We start from the raw sequence: 18540 nt of genomic DNA on the forward strand, positions 1-18540 counted from the left end.
ACAGTTTGGGAACCTCTGGTCTAAGCCACTCTAACTAACTATAAGTTTTATAAAAAAACAAAAGCTTTAGGCTTAGTCTTAATAGTAGACAGGAAGTGAGATCAGAACATGAATGGCAGATTAACTACACTTCCTGTCCACCCACAGAGAACGACCCAGGTGGACGGTCGAAAGGCTCCGAATGGCCTCCCAGAGAGCTACAGACACACGTCCAGACACACACACGGTGAGCGGAGCCTTTTCGTATTGTGTGTATCCTCACTGACATCTAAGAAGACAGGCGGGATCCGTGTCTGAACCCCCTGAAAACCATGATCTACATGCATACCTGGGTGTGTCAGTGTGCAACCAGCTGCCCCTTCCTTTAAAATACAGTTAATGTGTCTCTTCTTGGAAATATGGGAGCACAACAGCGCTTTAATATCTAGATTTACTCAGCGTATCAGATAGATCTATGTTTAGATTTCAGCAAATATGTCACAATCCACCTTAGTGAGATTTAAAGTGTCATGGGGTGAATCTTGAAAAAGGTTGTTGAGTGGTGACCCCTGGGCTGTTTTCATAGGGAAGGGGAAAAAGCTAAATAAAGACAAGGATGTTGTGGTGTAGGTACATAGCTATGTGTCCTGCACACAGGCTCAAGATAGGAGTGAGCCCATCGCTGACAGCTCTGTCCGTCATGCAGACCTTGGCCCTGTAAGCAGTAGAGCTGATACTGCTTAGGCACTCTGACGTCTTCGCCCTGCCATGTTGGTAGTATGAGTAAGGGAAAGGTAGAAGGGTGAGTGGGCATTTAAAGGCATGATGTGCTGTCTGAAAAACAAAAACATAAAAACATTGGGATGTTAAAAATTCTTACCAAAAACAGGAGAAAGGTATCCTTATTCAGGACCTGCTGAAAGTATTCAGGATGTTTATTTTATCTATTTTTATCAATGATCCACTTTTTAAATTTTTCACAAGTTCTTTTAACTATTCCTTTTTTCCCCCCAGGTTTGTTAGCGTAATGATTTGAATTAGCTGCAGACTTACAATGGCCTAGTCAGTCGTTAACAAAAATACAATTCAGTTCCATTCAAAAATTAATCTATTGATCCAAAAGGGAAAATAAATGTCGCTGTAACTCATATTAATTAAAAAATACTCAAAGAGTTATTGTAGATGGTGATGGAAGCTCTCCTGTAGCAGTCTGTGTTGCAGCGAATTTGAAGAAGACTGATTAAAAAACACTGTTTTTCTATAATGTCTTTGAAATTCATATTGCTCTCCAACCCAGCCAACTAAGCTTGATCTATTTTGTAAAGAATAGCGTATAAAAATTCTACCTTTAGATCTGGAAGGCTGATAGACTTTCAGCTGTAACTGCATCAAAAACTGATTCTACAAAGAGTCGACTTGGGGTGGCATTGTGTTGATGTGTCACATACAATCCTAATAAAATACATTAAAACTTTTGAACCTAATGTGATAAAATGTAACAAAACTCATATGAGTATTTGTGCAAGGCCCTGATTCTGTCGGACTGTTAGTAGCCTCGACCACTCGGCCAAAATAGAGCCTTCCGTGACTTCCTGTGTGTTATTTTAACATGCTCCCCCCATGCACCCCACACACACACACACACACACGGTCCCACCCAGCGCCCGTAATAGTGGGTGACAATGTAGCTATGGGAAAGGGAGGTGGTGGGGTGTCCCAGTCTATCAGTGACCAACAGGGGTGACTGAGTCAGGCCCGTAGCAGCAGCAAGCCCACTGTCCCAAAATAGCCGAAGTTCTAACGCTGGGACAGATAAAAATCAGCTGTCCTCGAGAGGTCAGGGCTAGAAAGGTTCAGTCAGCGGCTCGCAGGAAGAGAGGAGACAGGCTGGGCGACACGTCGCAGGAGCTTGAGCGTTTAGATAGCAGAGACACACGGGGAGGTAACGGCGAACAAGGCTGGACGGTGTTTCTGTAAGTATACGTTCAACTAGACTGATTGGGGGATGATGATACACAGATGTGAATATGTAGCAAAAGAAATATAAAAGAAAATATATTACCATTTGTGTTTTTGTTGTTTGGCCCAGGTGATGATGAAATATTTAGTGGGAAGCTGATTTGTCCGATTTCTAATGTATGTTTTGTTGTATTTGACCAGCAAATAAGGATTTATGTCTCTCAGTCTATGAACCATATAAGACATGCAAATGCAGAATTTTGTCTTTAATAAGTTAATGATTATTCTACTCCACCTATTTATCAATACAAAGACTGGCATTAATTCAGGTGGGGTCTTTCAGTTTATTATTTAATCCTGATGATACTGATCAACGTTTTGTGGCTAAACTAGAATCTCTGGTTGTTGTAAAACTTTTACCTGATTCTAATCTCTATGTACTGTAGCTCTCAGTAGAAGCTGTAGCATAAGAAGATAATTGGACAATGCAGGAAAATATTTTTTCTTTCCTTCCTTTGTTGAACTGTCATGAATTACTTTTTGGAAGAAGCAATGTCATGCTGCTGCGTGAGAGCATTGCCTGTAAAATGGGGTTTCCTATAATTTTAAAAGAAGAAAAACATTTTGTCGTTATTGACAGTTTAAGCTATCTTTAACATCGCACAATAGCAATTAGCCCAGCTAGCATGCTTAAAATGCTAGCTGTGTTTGTCGCCTTGAGAATGTAGAATGTAGCTACCGACAATTTCTATTTTCACAAAAACAACGAAACAGGGCAATTCGGCTGTTCGGTATTGAGCCTTCCTGTTTTCTGTTGAAAGTCTTGCTCTCTCACAGCTCGAATAAGCTGTAGACATGTAGAAAGTACAATTTCCCTTTAAATTTACCGCTTCTTCCAAACACATGTTAAGCACCTCGCTATCTTTGAATCCTCATCCCTCAGTAGCAGCTTTCACACTGAAGAGTGTTTCTGTTTTGACTGCTTTGCAGTACTCATTAATAATCATTCACATCTAAATGTTTTAGGTCGTGGCTTTCTGTTGATGTCCATTTACTGTCCCAACCAGCAGGTTGATGTTATTGACAAGTTTTAGACCAGTTGGTCACAGAGTTGGGTTGTAACTAGCTACATTTAGTCAGCTACATTTACTTGAGTAACTTTTTGGAAAAGTTATAGGAGTGTTTTTATTAAGCTGTACATTTCACTTTTACTTGAGTAATTTTATTATGACGCATCACAATTTTTACTTCAGTAAAATTTCTGGATTCTCTACCCACTATGAGTAAGTTCACTGAATGAAGAACAAACATGTTTTAACCAAAAACTCACCACAGACTCAGACACACATCTGCAGTTTTTGTCAAATTTTTATCCTTTATCTTTATATCGAAAGAAATTCATTTGGAGAAAAATGTTTCTTTTGCCTCATTTAGTTATTTTTGCAATCATGTCACCTATGTGAATTATTTTCATTTTGGTCTTTAAAGTACCAAACTTTCCACATAACTTTTTATTTTATTCCGTATGATGATGTCATTTTTAAGTGATCGATGTTTTGAACAGTTAATACATGAGTAGACTTTTTACCAAATAATTTTATAGTCTTACAAATTTTTTTAGTCTTTTACTTATATTTAAGTGAAAATATGTTGAAGCAGTGCTACTCTACTTGGCTACTCTTTCCACCTCTGGTTGGTCAACATTCATGGCCCAATTAGGCAGAAAACTGCAGATTTTGTTCATTATTTGTAGATATTACCTTAAAGTAAGAATAGTAAAACCCAACTTTGCTTATATTGATGGGATCTACACAGTGATATGTTATGTATGTGCTAATTAGAGAGTGAGGAATCCCTTCAACAGGAGCAGGGTTTTTTTTCCCCTTAGTGTTAAGGATTTTACTGCAGTCTGTGAATGTGGCAACAATCCTGAACAGCTGAAGGCGGGTAAGGTGGTGAAGAACAAATAGCTACTGCATTTCACCGCCATTTGCACAGCTGCCAGTGGTCAACACCCACCCATCAATGTGCCACTAATAGCTCCTTTCCATTCCCGGGGAAATGGATGTAAAAATGTGGGAATCACATAGAACGTGCTCAGATTTCCTAAAGCCATCAGCCTTTTAATCTGTATTGATTTGACACCAAGATGTTTTGTGAACACACTGGCGATGGGTGACCTCAGAGTTTGGTGGACCAGGATTTCAACACGCAAGGCCTTCGGTGACTTCATTCTTTCTGTCCACTCATGTATGAAAACGCTTTAAGTCCAGGCTCGTGAGAGGCGCCAAGACAAAAGGTCCATCCTTTTGTCCTGTGAGGGCTTAATGGGTGACAAGCGAGGTGTGTTTCAATCTGGCCATTAGTTACACATGGGTGGTCTGTGCAGCACCCCCAGTTGTTGGACTTTAAACTTACGATGATGTTTGATCTGTTTCATTTAGTTAAAATCGTTGTTATAAACACTTAAAGGTAACACTTTGAATCCAGATTTTTGAAGTAAGTTTCTGCTGAGTGTAGTTTATGCTAGTTTTAGGGAGCTTTGTGCTGTTGTCACGTTCGCATTCAACAGTTTATTACACAGAAGCTAATAATTATTTATGCAGGAAGTGAAGATAGGAGGTGGTGCGCATCCAAACATTGTACTGTGAGAAATATATAATGAAACATCTGAAGCAGTTCCAGTTAGAGTACAGATATACCAGAAACTAAAGCAGCGTAAAAAGCAATAAAATACATTGGATTGCTTTTATATCCAGTGTATCCAGAAATTGTACTCAAGTAAGAATAGCATTACTTCAACATATCGTTATTCTTGTAAAAATAAAAAGCAGCTGTCCAAGAAATTACTCAAGTATTTGGTAAAAAGAGGCTCCTCATGTCCTGAGTAACAGATCAATTTACATTATCAGATGGACCGAAATATAAAGTTATGTGGAAATGTTAAAGTGAAAATAATTTATATAAATAGCATAAGTAAGAAAAAATAACAAACTCAGACAAAAGGCAAATTTTTTACCAAATCAATTTCATTCAATATAAAACTTGTGAAATTTGCAGGTGTGTGTCTGTGCCTGGCAATGCTTTGGTTAAAACTAGATTCTGGACATCTTCATTCAGAGAAATTAGTCACAGTATCCAGAATTTTACTCAAGTAAGAGAAGCAATACTTCATAAAAAAATTACTCAAGTAAAAGTAAAAAGTACAATGCCATAAAAATACTCTTAGAAGTACATTTTATTCCCAAAAAGTTACTTAAATAAATGTAACTAGTTATTACCGAACTCAGATCCATGGTCTGTTAATATAATATATAATTCATCCTCCTTAAATAACCCCAAAAAAGCATATTTGACAGTTTTCTAAAGGTTCATAAATTAGGTTTGCATGGGCCGAGATCTTTCAAGACATTGGAAGTACATTTTGGTCTCTGCCCCCATCAAACCAGTTTTAGCTTCAGGCTCCAGGTCCAACTAAACTGGATTCATGCTAAGCAAAGAAGCCAAGAGAAGTGTCCACTGCAGACAGGATATTACTGCTCACAGCTTTTTGCAGGACTTCTCCTAGAAAAGCTTAAATATCCGTTTATCTCAGTTTGTTATACTTTTTCTTAAAGCGACAGGTTACAAAATTCACTTATTGTGTTTTTAAAAAACTGAAGATCTCATTGTAAGCTTGCAACATCTTCAGGTGCAAAAACACGACTGAAATCATTTCTGGGATTCTTTCGAGGTCGAGCTATTGCATTCCTTGGGTCAGGTGCTAAACGTTTGACGGCAGAGAGCGCACACTGAAAAATGTGCAAACATTCTGGGTCACTCCAGCTGAGCTAGCAGTTGTTTTTTGTCCCTCCTGAGCTCCATAGACAGTCCATGGCATGCAGTCCGGTTAGGGTCTCAGGCAGCAGGAACGCTGCACAGGCATATTTAGGATCAAAGTCTTTAGAAGAAGATTTGCTTATTAAGAAATATTTTCACCAAATGATGCAGAATGCACAAGCTTTTGTGAGTCCATCTGAAGCTGCAGGAGAGATAAGATGGATGCCGTTGTCGCCATGACACCGTGAGGGGAATCCAAAAATAAAACCTGTCATCATGAAACGTCTCACAGACCAGAGACACAGACCGTCGCCTGAGTTTTATCCAACTTTTAAAGTGGACATCTAAACATCTTAATTCAAGATGAAAATAAAGTTGATTTTTGTTTCTCTGCAGATGATAAATATAATCCATCACTGAGCAGAGGAGGCACTTCAACAGGACAATCCAGAGATAGGATATCTACTTCCTCCTCAGTCAAAGACAGACTGGCTCTATATCTGTCGAGAACAGCAGCCATTGACTCGGTGGGCGGCTCAGAACAGCCAGTGAGTTCCTGACATGCTTCTCATTCCTCCTCATATAACAAGGGCACTGGCTCCAGGAGAGACTCATTAGAACAACCCAATGATTTTTAAAATACACGTTTGGCTCACATTTATTGTGTTTTACTATCCTGAGTTGTTCGTTTGTGTTCAGCAGGAATTCAGAGGAACTCCACGAACGAAGGCTAAAACCAGCAAGGTAGTTTGTCGTTTAATTCGCATCCCTTATTCAGTAGTATGTTTCCTCACTAATGTGTGCTGTGTTTTTTCCTCATGACATGTTAAACAACATAAGAATGAAAAAATATATATTATTTAATACAAAAGAAAATCAGAAAAGGTTTTTAATCACAAAGCATGTATGGTAGCTTTGTTATTTTGCACGGGAAAGAAATATTATTTAATAAAAGCGCAAAATTAATCTGAAACGTAAAACCTTGAAAAGGACCATTTTCATATTTGGAGATTTTTTTTAAATCAAATTTTAAATTCTAACTGTACTTATCCGTCTTTTTGCAAAACCTAAAAGTACAGAAAATACATTTGAATTAAAGGTAAAATTAAACAAGCATGTTAATGAACCAAATATCATAAATAGGTAAATATATAACAGAAGTTTTCAACTGACTTATGTAGTTTTATTAAATAGACATGATACTAAAACAGAAGACAGTAGGTTACCCTTGAAATTTTATGAAAATGAAATTAAAATGAAAAACTGTCATAAATTACATGGAGAGATAAAAAAAGAAAACCTTTTTGTCAAACATTTGTGTTGGATCAGATATGGATTGATTTGAATTTGGTTTCCATATCAGTGAGCTTTCCTTGTTAATCTATTAAATAAAATGTGGGAGAAGCATACATCATTTAGTGCACAGGTGTGAAACTGAAGACCCGGGGCCAAATCTGGCCAGCCATAACTTTTTATGTGGCCCTCTGGACTCCACATTACATCAATAAGGCTGCAAAATTCACACAAGATCAACAAATTTGCATATGTTTTTCTAATTTTACTGCAAATTTTCTCAAAATTGGTCGAAAACATTGGATTGAAGCAACTGCTGCCTCAGCCTTCAAGTTATAGTCTGCAGCTGACATGGGGAATAATAAGAAGTCACATTCAACATCGCATATTAGCACAAATATTGTAAAAATTCCTTACAAACATTTCTAAATGGGCAAAAAATAAAAATCTGTAATTTTGATTGCAAAAAACCCCACTAAAATAAATCACAAAATGATGGAGGAACAGCTATTTATTGATATTTTAACAGTTTAATTAGTTTTGTCAGTATATTCTGGCACAACCGGCCCTTTAAGAACATTTAGATTTGATATGACCCAAAATGAAAATGACTTTGACACCCCTGAGTTATTGCACTTAAGCCAAAAATATTTTATTCCCTCTGAAAATATAGATTTACCATAATTTTTATCCGACCAAAAAGTTTGATGTCTGACTGGAAATGAAACCGGCATCTATCAAAAGATATCAAAGTAAGAGGTGTCTTAATAAAAAAAGAAGAAAAAAAGAAAAAACACATGATTTATCTTTGATTGAGAGCTCTATAGTCTTTAAGGTTGGAAGGACTTCATGTCATCACCCTAATCTTTAGCTCGCTCCCTGGATTCTAGGTCAGGTTCAGTCAGAAGAAACATGTTGGTAACATGAAAAGATTAGCTGCCAGGCCTATATATTATTTCAGGCTTAACTATACAAAAAAGAAAAGGGAAAAAAAAAAAAAGTCTATTTTGGTCTCAAAATCTCAGATATGGCTTACCTCCTGTAAGTCATATCTAATGTTCTGGATGTGTGTAAACTGTGCCTACTAACAACTGTTGAGTCTTTTTTAACTTTGGTGTGATAGAAGATGGTTTGCTGTGAAAAACTACATATAAACATAATAAAAGGTAAAGTATGGCTTCCATAACTACATATATATTCTCAATATATATATTTGTAATACAGTTTTTGACGATTATAATCCTTATGCTGTTCCTTCTGTCTTTTTATGTATTTCAAGATGGCTGATGAAGAAAGGAAAATCACAGTTTCACAACCATTTCATGAGGAAGATGACTTGCCTCCTCCTCCACTTCCTCCTGTCCCACCCAGACCCTTCGACTATGAAGGGCCAATGATTCTGAGTAGCCTCCCTTTGCCTCCACCTAAAGAAACCTTCTCCACGTTCTACCAGCAACGGCAGAAGAGTGAGCTGAAGAGGCTCTACAAACACATTCACCCCAACCTGCGAGCAAGTCTCGACAACGCTGTCGATGATGAGATAATGCAAGCAGTGCAGGCAGAAAACAGTCAGGCAGTAGACGCAGCATATCAGGGAGAAGTTCAGTCCATGAGGTGGATCTTTGAGAACTGGACTCTCGACAATATCGGAGATCCTCACGAAACGAAGAAACTCTTGGATACAGAGGAATTAAAAGGCGGAGACGTCAGAAGTACCTCAACAATGTTTGAGCACATTGACGGCACCCAACACATGGCGACAAAAAGACAAATGTCCGTCAGAGGGGATGTGAGAACGTCCACGTGGTTGTTTGAAACCCAACCTTTAGATGCTCTCAGTAAATCCAAAGCTGGCGAAGGTGAACTGGTAGAGGCCCTTCTGAAAGAACCCATTCAGTCTGGCGATGTAAGAGGGACTCGACTTCTTTTTGAGTCCAGACCACTGAGCGACTTGGGCCGATGCAATTCCATTGAAGACCGTAGTGTCCTGAAACTGAAATCTGAGCTTCAGGAGCAGAGAGGCGATGTCAGGAAAACCTTGAAGCTGTTTGAGACAGAACCTTGCTGCGCCATCAGAGACAACAGCGGCAATATCCACGAGATTAAATCCATCTGTAGGGAGGAGATCAATAGTGGCAAACTCAACACTGCCCGGTGGCTTTTTGAAACCCAGCCTTTGGACACGATCAACAAAGGAAGTGATGGAGTGAAAATCATCCGGGGTATATCTCTGGAGGAAGGGCACAGAGAAGGCGTCGACCAGAAAAGGTGGATGTTTGAAACTCAGTCGTTTGACACAATTACAGAAGTTTCAGGAGTAGATACATTTCGTGAACTAGATGTGGGCAACTCAGGAGAAGCTAATGTTGTCAACAAAAAGAAGCTGTTTGAGATGCAACCCAGGGCAGCCCCAGGAGAAAACTCTCTGGAGAAAGAACCAATCATTGGGGGAGATGTCAAGTCTTCAATGTGGCTGTTTGAAACTCAGCCCATGCAGGCGCTCAGTGACAGCTGCGAAGCGGGGCGTCTGAAGAAAATCAGTCTGTCAGCTGAAGAACAAGGGGAAGTGAAAGGCAAAAAGCTCATGTTTGAAAATGACAGCTTTCAAAAGAATACTTTGTTTAAAGAACAAGAGATTGAAAAGGGAGATGTGAAGGGGTTCAAGCAACTTTTTGAGACGATTCCCTTAAGTCAAATTGCTCAGTTGGAACAGCAGATGCTTGAGAGGCAGGAAACCAACAAGGCAGTGACAGAGACCAGCCCTCTATATGCAATAAAAGATAGTTCTGGAAACCTTCATGAGGTCACAACAGTCAGCCGGGAGGAATTCGTCAAGGGGAAAGTCAAAAACTACAAGTGGATGTTTGAAACCAAGCCTTTAGATCAGCTGGCAGATGGAAAAGATGTTGAGATTATCAAAGGCATCACCAGACAGGAGGACACTACAGGTGATGTTAAGACAGCAAAGTGGCTTTTTGAAACCCAGACCATTGATGGAATCCACTGCAAATTCAACAAAACAGAACAGAGCTCTTCAGCTGAACAGGAGCCTTGCAAAGGTGATGTCAAGACCTGCAAATGGTTATTTGAGACACAACCGATGGATATGTTGTATGACAAAATGGAAAAAACCAAGGATAAAGACGCTGTCGACACAGATGTCAAGTCTATAACTTGGCTTTTTGAGTCACAACCCTTGGACACCATCAGAGATGGTGAGCTGAACAGCTTGAAGCTGTGCAGCACTAAGAGGGACTCTGTCAAACCAGAGGTTGCTGTTCAGACAGTCAAGCATCTATTCGAAACAGAAACTTTGGATAGGATAAGAAAAGAGTCAGATGCAGAACAAAACTTAAGATGCATCAGCCAGGTCAACTTTCAGTCGGGAGATGTGTCACGTGTCAAGGAACTTTTTGAGTCCCAATCCCTTGATGAAATTGGGTCAGAAATCATGTCAACAGCTGAGGGACAGAAGCAAGGTGAACATGTTGAGAAAGGTTCAGTGCATAAAGCTACATGGATGTTTGAGAACTGTCCTATGAACCAGATTAATAGAGACCAAGATGAGCATGGAGTAAGCACGGAGGCAGTTGGAGTTCTTGAGACTGGAGATGTTCAGAACAAAAGGTTCATCTTCGAAACCTCTTCACTGGACAAAATCCAAAAGGAACCGATTGAGGAGAAGTCGGTGTCAGTGGAAGACCTTATGGGCAATGTCGATGTGAAATCCAGCACCATGATGTTTGAGTCCCTGCCTCTCTATGCCATCAGAGATAAAGAAGGGCAGTTTCATGAAGTGACCACTGTCAAAAAAGAAGAGGTCATGAGTGGCGACGTCAGAGGGGCGAGGTGGATGTTTGAGACGAAACCACTCGACGCCATCAAGGCGGAGAATGAAGTTTACGTGATTCGAGCTGTTACACAAGAAGACGTCAAGAAAGGGGATGTAAAATCAGCCAGATGGAAGTTTGAGACGCAACCTCTGGATTCCCTCACTGAACGAGATGAACCTCCTGTTTTGGTCACCGAAGACTTTGGAGGCAGCAGTGTCCAGCTGAATAAACAAGTATTTGAATCTGAGCAGTCGAACAAGAAGTTTGTGAGAATGGTTAGTGTCACCGATGTGCAGCGGGGAGATGTGAGGACCTCCACCTGGCTTTTTGAGAATCAGACCCTCGACAGTCTGAAAGGCGAACCTCAGGAGCAGAATCCAGTCAAAACAGTCCATAGAGAAGACAGCCAGAAGGGAGACGTGAAGCGCTGCACGTGGATGTTTGAGTCTCAGCCACTGGACAAGATCAAGGAGTCCGAAGATGCCTCAGCACAAGCCACCGAGGAGATACCGAAAGCTGATGTCAAATGCACTACCTGGCTGTTTGAGACCACGCCACTGGATAAAATCACTGCCAACAGTGTGGCTGACACGCTTTCATACTTGTATGAAATCAAATTTGTCCACTCCAGTGGCATAATAATAGAAGAAAACGAAAGGAGGCATGTCAACATGGCAAAATACCTCCTTGAATCCAGCAGAGGTGTGCAAATTCAAAAAGAGGACATTGTTGCTGGCAACATTAGAAACATCATGTTGCAACTTCTGCTCAAACCAACAATCAAACCGCAAGTTACTCTTCTGAGAGAAGTCGAAAAGGGTCAAATCAACACCACTGTGGTGGAGCTGCCGGTCTTGGAGTCAACTGCGACTGCCAACATTGAGCGAGATCAAAGAATACAGAACATTGCTCAGATGATAGATGACTTGCTTGTTCAGGACAAGGATTTCAAAAAGGGAATTATAATGCAAGAGTCTGGAGAGGAAAGAGGAGAAATGTCAGTTTTTTCTCTAATGTGCAATAGTGAGATCAAAACTGAGAGTCATGTCATGGAAAGGGGAGATGTGAAAACTACAATTGGAAATCTCTTGGCTACTGCCAATAATCAGAGAGCTGCAACATTGTGTAGAGTGGATGAAAATGAAAAGGGCAATGTGAATTTATACAAAAGCTGCATTGAAAAAGGAGACCTTGATTACTTGAAGAGTCTTCATACTGAGGAATCTGAATTTGAAGCTACGTGTGGCCTTTTGATGAAGGAGCAAGTTGAAACAGTTCAGGGGGGTGTGCAGGAAGCAAAGAGAAGCCTCTGCCAGCAAAAAGAGCAGGTCGAGAGAACCGTTTGTGATGTTTTGCCAGGAGATGTAAAGAACACCAAGAAGGTTTTCTCATCTGAGCCCTTTGTCAGTGTCGATTGCTGTATTCCGAGAGAAGAAATAATCCCAGGAGATGTGTCGTCAGCAAAGCAACAACTGGCTGCAAAGCAGCCTGTGATTGTGGACAAAGAGGAAGTTGTACCTGGAGACATCAAGGCAACAATGGAGTCATTAGAGCGTGCAAAACAGCAAAGCATGAGTGTGGAGAGGGAGATGATTAAACCCGGGACCATCTATGAAATGGACTTGTCAGCTCATGGTCCTGTGGACGAAGGAAGCCAACTACAGAAAGAAGTGATTGTATCTGGAGATGTGAGAGCAGCTAAAAAGTCCCTGGAAATGGCCAAGCAGCAAAGCATGCAGGTGGAGCGGGAGGTCATTGTTCCTGGAAAAATATACAATTTGGGGGTGTCGGTGAAGGAGGAAAGCTCTTCGACTGTGGCACAATCTACATGTTCGTCTTCCTCAAGATGCCAGCAAATCAAGACTTGTCCACAGGTCAGTGATGCAGAGAAGGATCAGGAAAGCCACATTTCCTTTGAAAATTGTCAACCAAGTGCAGTTGTAGTCAGCAATTGTGCCCAGCAATCAATGCCTTTATTTATAGGTTGTGATTTTAATGGTCAGACAGCTGAAGATGAAATAGAAGAAGTCAGTAGAGGAGATGTGAAGGCAGCCATTAGGTCTCTGCAGAGTGCAGCAACAGAGCAGAGGCTTGTAGATAAGGAAAATGTTGTGAGAGGAAATGTGCAGCTGGCTTTGGAATCTCTTGAGAAATCTAGTGTAAATGTATCCAAGGGAGACTATAAAGCTGCAATGATATACAGGAATTCAGGCAGGACATGCCCAGGGAAGAGCAAGACTGTTCACAATCAATGTGTTGTGGTGCCTATTCCTTCATCTGACACAACATTGTCTCCTTCAATTTCAGTAACCTGTGAAGGACAGCCAAGGAACCCAACACAGTTTTCACCCCATAACCAATTAGCAAACGGACCCTCTATATCGCCCAGCTTGGAAAGAGTAACCTCACCTCCACTCATAGACAAGAGCAAGAAACCAAAGAATCAGAAGCCAGCATTACCACCAAAGCCACAGTGGATAACGGTGGAAGCAGCAAACACCTCACCCACATCTTCTCCCAAAGTTACCTGCCAAATTGACGACAACGTGAATGCAGTGGTTTCTCCAAAACGAAACCTGCAGTTTCCTATCCAATCTATAGACACACCAAGTGAGGAAAGGAATGATGGAAGATTGCAGAGAGATGGTGATGAAACACAAGGTTCACATTTGTCAAATGAAGATCAGCCAATGGACTCTAACATTCAGATGGATAACAAAAAGCTCCAAACGCCACTCACGGAGAGGAAATCCAACGTTCATCTGACAATGTCCAACAGTGACAAAATGCAAGTAGAAAGAAACGTGATCCAGAAAATAAATGCAGCTGAGGAGATCCAGATGTGCATGAAAAATTATGCAGAAGATGGAAAACAGGAGATGAACATGAGCTTGAGGGCTGCTCTTAAGAACTTTGAAAAAAAGGACAAAGATGATTTGGACAAAAGAATTTTGCCATCCAAAAAGGTTAGAGTGAGTTATAATAATAGTAGTGATCATAGGCAAACTGGCAATAATTTGCCTCAGCATCATGAACATGAGCTTAGCTTTCCCACACATCAATGCAAGACTGAAGTGGAAACATCACAAACTAATTCGATAGGCGAAATAAATAATTCACAGCAAAATGACCTACAACAAAACAAGCAGGAACTCTGGGACAAGGTTGTTTTACGAGAGAAGAAAGTTCGAGAGACCGAGGAGGAGAGACGGCAAAGACTTTCAGTCCACAAAGATGAGATCATGAAAGAAAATGCGGAGACCGCCATGGAAATCTTTGATAATCTGAGGAAACGAGAAGAACTCAAAGGAATCCTGTCTCAGGTGCAGGAGATCGAAGGAGAGCCGTGCAGTGTAGATGCCACCTCCCTGAAGTCTTTATACAGCAATGTCCCTCCTTGGATGGTCGCGCCAAGAAATCCCAAGAAATGTAAAAAAGAAAAGAAAGTCGCAGAATTACAGGATGATGATCTTGAAAGCATTTCCTCAGTTGAAAGTGCGTTTGAAGATCTGGAGAAAGCTAGTAAGGAGATAATGAAGCTGAAGGAGCAGACATTAGCCAAACTTGTTGACATTGAAGAAACGATCAAAAAGGCACTGTACTCTGTTTCCAATCTGAAATCTGAAGCTGACATTGCAGGTTTGTCGGGACTCTTTGACGAATCTTTGAAATCTGAGCAAAATTTTCAACCCGTTAATAGCATCAAGAAAATAAGCATAGTGTCGAGCAAGACCAAACCAAGTCCTAGAAAAGAGTCACCAGAAGAGACCCAAAATGCAAACAGTAAGCCACTTATCAGACAGTCCTTCTCTCAGTCTTCACCATCATTCATCTCCATTCGCTCTGCAAGGAAGCCTTCTGAGCAACAAAAACCAACCATGTCAACATTTAAACCAGACACAAAGAGTGCTCCGGGTGGCTGCCACTACGCAAAGCAAGATCTGGATTCCTCTGTTCCGGAGTCGCCAAGTAACGGTCCCAGTCAAGAACGCAAAGTCAGCGTGCTTGAAGTAAAGGCTGTTCCAGAGCAAAATACAGGAATAATTGGCACCAAGACCGTCAGCGAAACATATGAGGAGAGCGACAGCTTCGGCAACGTGTTTGTTTCTTCTGTGACTTCAACATTTGTAACCAATCAGCCCGACAGCAAAACGTCGGCTTTGTTTGAAGTAGTTGGAGGTCCTGCCAGGTACGAAGTGACGACATCGCCTTTAATGCAAAGATCCGGGCGTCCGTTCCAAGATAAAGTGTTGAGCAACGCCAGGCAGAATGGAACCGTGTTTGTAACATTCAGTCAACCAAAGCAAAAGAAATAAATAAGTGACTCAGTAAATTCAGGACATTTATTCCATTAGTGTGTGTATGTTGTATTTTCATGAAAGAATTTTGCCAAGTTTATTACAACAAAAATGTTAATTTTTAATAGCTAAACATTTGTTTATAGTTGTTTTAATTTTTTGTACTGTAACCACCTGATAAAGTACCTGTTATGTTTGTCTATTAAAACTAATAATAATTGTACTTTTTGATGTGAAAATCGTCAAATAAATTAAAGTTTGAAAAATGGTAAAAAGACTTTTTATACTCCATGCTAGATTTTGATTAGTTTCCAAACAAACAGTAGAATTCACCATAAAGCAATTATATCAAAAATGTTTATTAAAGTTTTCGCAGGATGGCGTGGGTGTGATTATTCAGCGTATTTTCTGTTAGTCAACATTAGTTGACTATTCAGGCTTTGCTTCCCACTCGTGGACACAGAAGCCAGGACAACCATTCTCAGGAACACTGGTTCTCAAAGGTTTGCAATGGAGGCTTTAGCGCTCAACTAAATAAATAAATAAATAAAATTAAATATAAAATAAATAAAAATAATTTAAAAATGAGGAAAAAAAATAATAAATGGAAACTAATTAATAAAACAAGATTTTAAATAAAATGGGAAATTAAATGACAGTGACAATGTTAAATTAATATTGTTGAAAATTATAAATATTAATTTTTGTTGGGAAACCTCTTATTTTTTGGATGCAATAAATAAGAACATTTATTGGTAATTTTAGCAGGATCCATCCTCCATATTAGATGGTTCCAAATACGTACTGGCCATATCACAGAATGAAAAAGATTAAGATATTTAGGGATGTGATATTTATCCTTTACATTTTAACAGGTATTATGCAGTGTAAGGCAAAAAACAAAACAAAACAACAAAAAAAAACTTAAATGCTACAAAGGATCCTTAAAAACAAAACTTTAAACGCCAAACTATTTTAATCAGTAACAAATAGGACACATCAGAAATCTCAAGATCAGCTCGATAAGAACTGCACAAACTACATTTTTCTAATCAAAATAATTCTAGAAAAAAGGCCAAACATAAACATGGAACATAACTTCACTGTAAAAGAAATTATGTTTTCGCCATCACAGTTCCAGTCACCTGCCAAGGAGATGTGTTCTGCCTGCTTGACACCGGTGTACCCGGTGGAAAGAATGGTGGTCAACAAGCTAATCCTGCACCACAACTGTTTTTGCTGTAAGCACTGCAAGAAGAAGCTCAGGTGAGATACATCTTACTATAAACCTGTTAAAAAGAATCCTCTACAAACCTTTATAGCTGGCCGTCACACTAGTAACAACCAGAGTAAAAAGGACAAAAAAAAGCAAACATTAAACAATTTTTTGTTTGCATTGCAGCACTCACAACTATTCATCTCTTTATGGAGAATTCTACTGCATCTCCCACTACCAGCAGTTATTTAAGAGAAAGGGAAACTACGAAGGATTTGGGCATACACAACATAAAGACCGCTGGCTTCACAAAAATAAAGGAACAGATGAGCCCGATGCCAAAACCACATCCAAAATGACCAAAAACAACATAAAAACATCTGCTGAGCTGCTCAGTGCGACGGCTAGCATAAACGAGCGCGAGCATAAGAGTGTTGCTGATGTTAAGGGCAAGCTGAAAGTAAGATGGCCTCCAGAGAAGAACATTACCAGGGCTAGTCCAACACAGCCGACAAATGCACCAGTGCTGAAAAATAAGGTGCATGATGCTGGCAAACCGGCGACCGTTGGTGAATCACAGCGTTGGAGGAGTGAGAAACCTGACTATAGGAGAGAAATGACAAACACAGCAGGGAATGGACAATCTAAGACAGTAAATCTGATCTCAGCTAAGAAGTCGCTCTCTGAAAAACCAGCATCAGTGAAGGATTCAACAAAAGCAGTCCAAATCTCCATCCCTCCAACGGAGCGTGAAGTTCCTTTGCGCACCTCTGTGAAAAACCAAAGAGCAGTTCAGACAAGAGTGGTGACCCTTTCAAAACTGAACAACAGTCCAGTTTCTAACAAGCTGGAAACCTCTCAAAATAAAGTTCGGAAATCTGTCCGATTTGCTCAGAAGGTTAACATGGCTTTGTGTGACCAGTCTAGCCAGATCGGCTCTGGAGGTGAATCTGAAAACTCCCCAGAGCAATCGGAACAAAGCCTTACAAGTAGCTCCCAGGATGAAACAGAGACCAATTACATGAAAGTGGATTCTTTAAACAGTGGACTTGAAGAACGTAATGGAACCCCTGAGATGACTCTACGTCAAGACAATGGAGACCCAACAACTGAACCAAACCAGGAGTCCAATGTTGATGTGGAGACCAGGCAAAAAATCCCACAAATGGATGATGCAACTCTGACAGAAGATGTGGAGGAAGTTAAAGACTCACTTGATTGTCAAAGTCACACAGAAATATCCAGTTTGACTGAAGATAAAACACAACATGAACCATCTGAGAAACCAGATGTTGCTTCAATGGGTCAGGTCAGCAAATGTGGTTCTGAGGATCTGAATGGTCCACAAAATCCTGCGGGACATGTGATCGAAGAGGAGGCCAGTCTTGTAATGAATGAAAACCAGTTGGCAACAACCAGTTCGAACAGTGAGAAAGAAAACACTGCAGTTCAGAAGAAGGCTCTACCAAGAACAAACTCAAAAACCAAACTAGGATCCTTGTCCAAAGGAAGGAGTCCTTTGACAAAGCTGTTTACATCAACTGGTAATGACAAAGCAACAAGAGCAGAACCAAAGGATGCAAAGAAAACTGATGTGAAACCCGGTGGTGGACTGTTTGGAAGACTGTTTCAATCATCCTCTGACACAACAAAAACACCTGCACAGCCAGAGAAACATACCAAAACTAATACCGCTAATGAGACAGCAGAGATGGAACAACAGACTAAGACAGAAGAGAATCAGGAGAAGGAGAAAATTTCTGAAGTTGCACCTTTGGAAACAGAAGCTGCAAATCAGACAAGCTCAGTGCTTTCTGAGGAAACTATCCGCACATCTATAGATACGGTCAACTTGTCCCAGGAATCCATCAAAGGAACCAATGAGGATCTGCCAACTCCAGAGAAAACTGAAGAAAACCCAGCTGATCAAGAGTCAGACTTAAATATCACTGTAGCTACAGATCAGTCTGTAAGTGATCCAGAAAAACAACCTGAAATCCTCCTGACTGACACGAATTTACCGAACCCAGGCCCAGAAGAATCAGTCATTCAGTCGACACCTGAAGGAAGCAGTGATGAGCTTTTAACTCATTCTGTTTTTGGTGATAACTTCAGAGAAGTTGCACTTTTGGAACCAGAAGCT

At 40.2% G+C, this 18540-nt stretch overlaps 2 protein-coding genes across 4 annotated transcripts in view; both read left to right on the plus strand.

Moving 5' to 3' along the window:
- The window catches only part of xirp1 (xin actin binding repeat containing 1), a 20932-nt gene extending 5373 nt beyond the window's left edge, over positions 1-15559 (plus strand). Inside the window, exons 2-6 of one of the 3 annotated variants that reach the window (XM_015014705.1) lie at positions 148-226; positions 6154-6305; positions 6457-6501; positions 8330-12757; positions 13191-13277. In XM_015014705.1, coding sequence (XP_014870191.1) covers positions 148-226; positions 6154-6305; positions 6457-6501; positions 8330-12757; positions 13191-13193 — 4707 coding nt within the window. In that variant the 3' untranslated portion in view covers positions 13194-13277. Of the gene's footprint in view, positions 1-147; positions 227-6153; positions 6306-6456; positions 6502-8329 lie in introns of all 3 variants that reach the window. The other 2 variants (XM_015014703.1, XM_015014704.1) reach the window with 2 other exon arrangements.
- A 282-nt stretch (positions 15560-15841) lies between these two features.
- The window catches only part of LOC106934648 (uncharacterized), a 6612-nt gene continuing 3913 nt past the window's right edge, over positions 15842-18540 (plus strand). Inside the window, exons 1-2 of the mRNA XM_015014681.1 lie at positions 15842-16447; positions 16584-18537. Coding sequence (XP_014870167.1) covers positions 16269-16447; positions 16584-18537 — 2133 coding nt within the window. The 5' untranslated portion in view covers positions 15842-16268. The remainder of the gene's footprint in view (positions 16448-16583; positions 18538-18540) is intronic.

Source organism: Poecilia latipinna, unplaced genomic scaffold (genome assembly GCF_001443285.1).
Source record: "Poecilia latipinna isolate Pla-1442-1.1 unplaced genomic scaffold, P_latipinna-1.0 Scaffold1839, whole genome shotgun sequence".
Classification (NCBI taxonomy): Eukaryota; Metazoa; Chordata; class Actinopteri; order Cyprinodontiformes; family Poeciliidae; genus Poecilia; species Poecilia latipinna.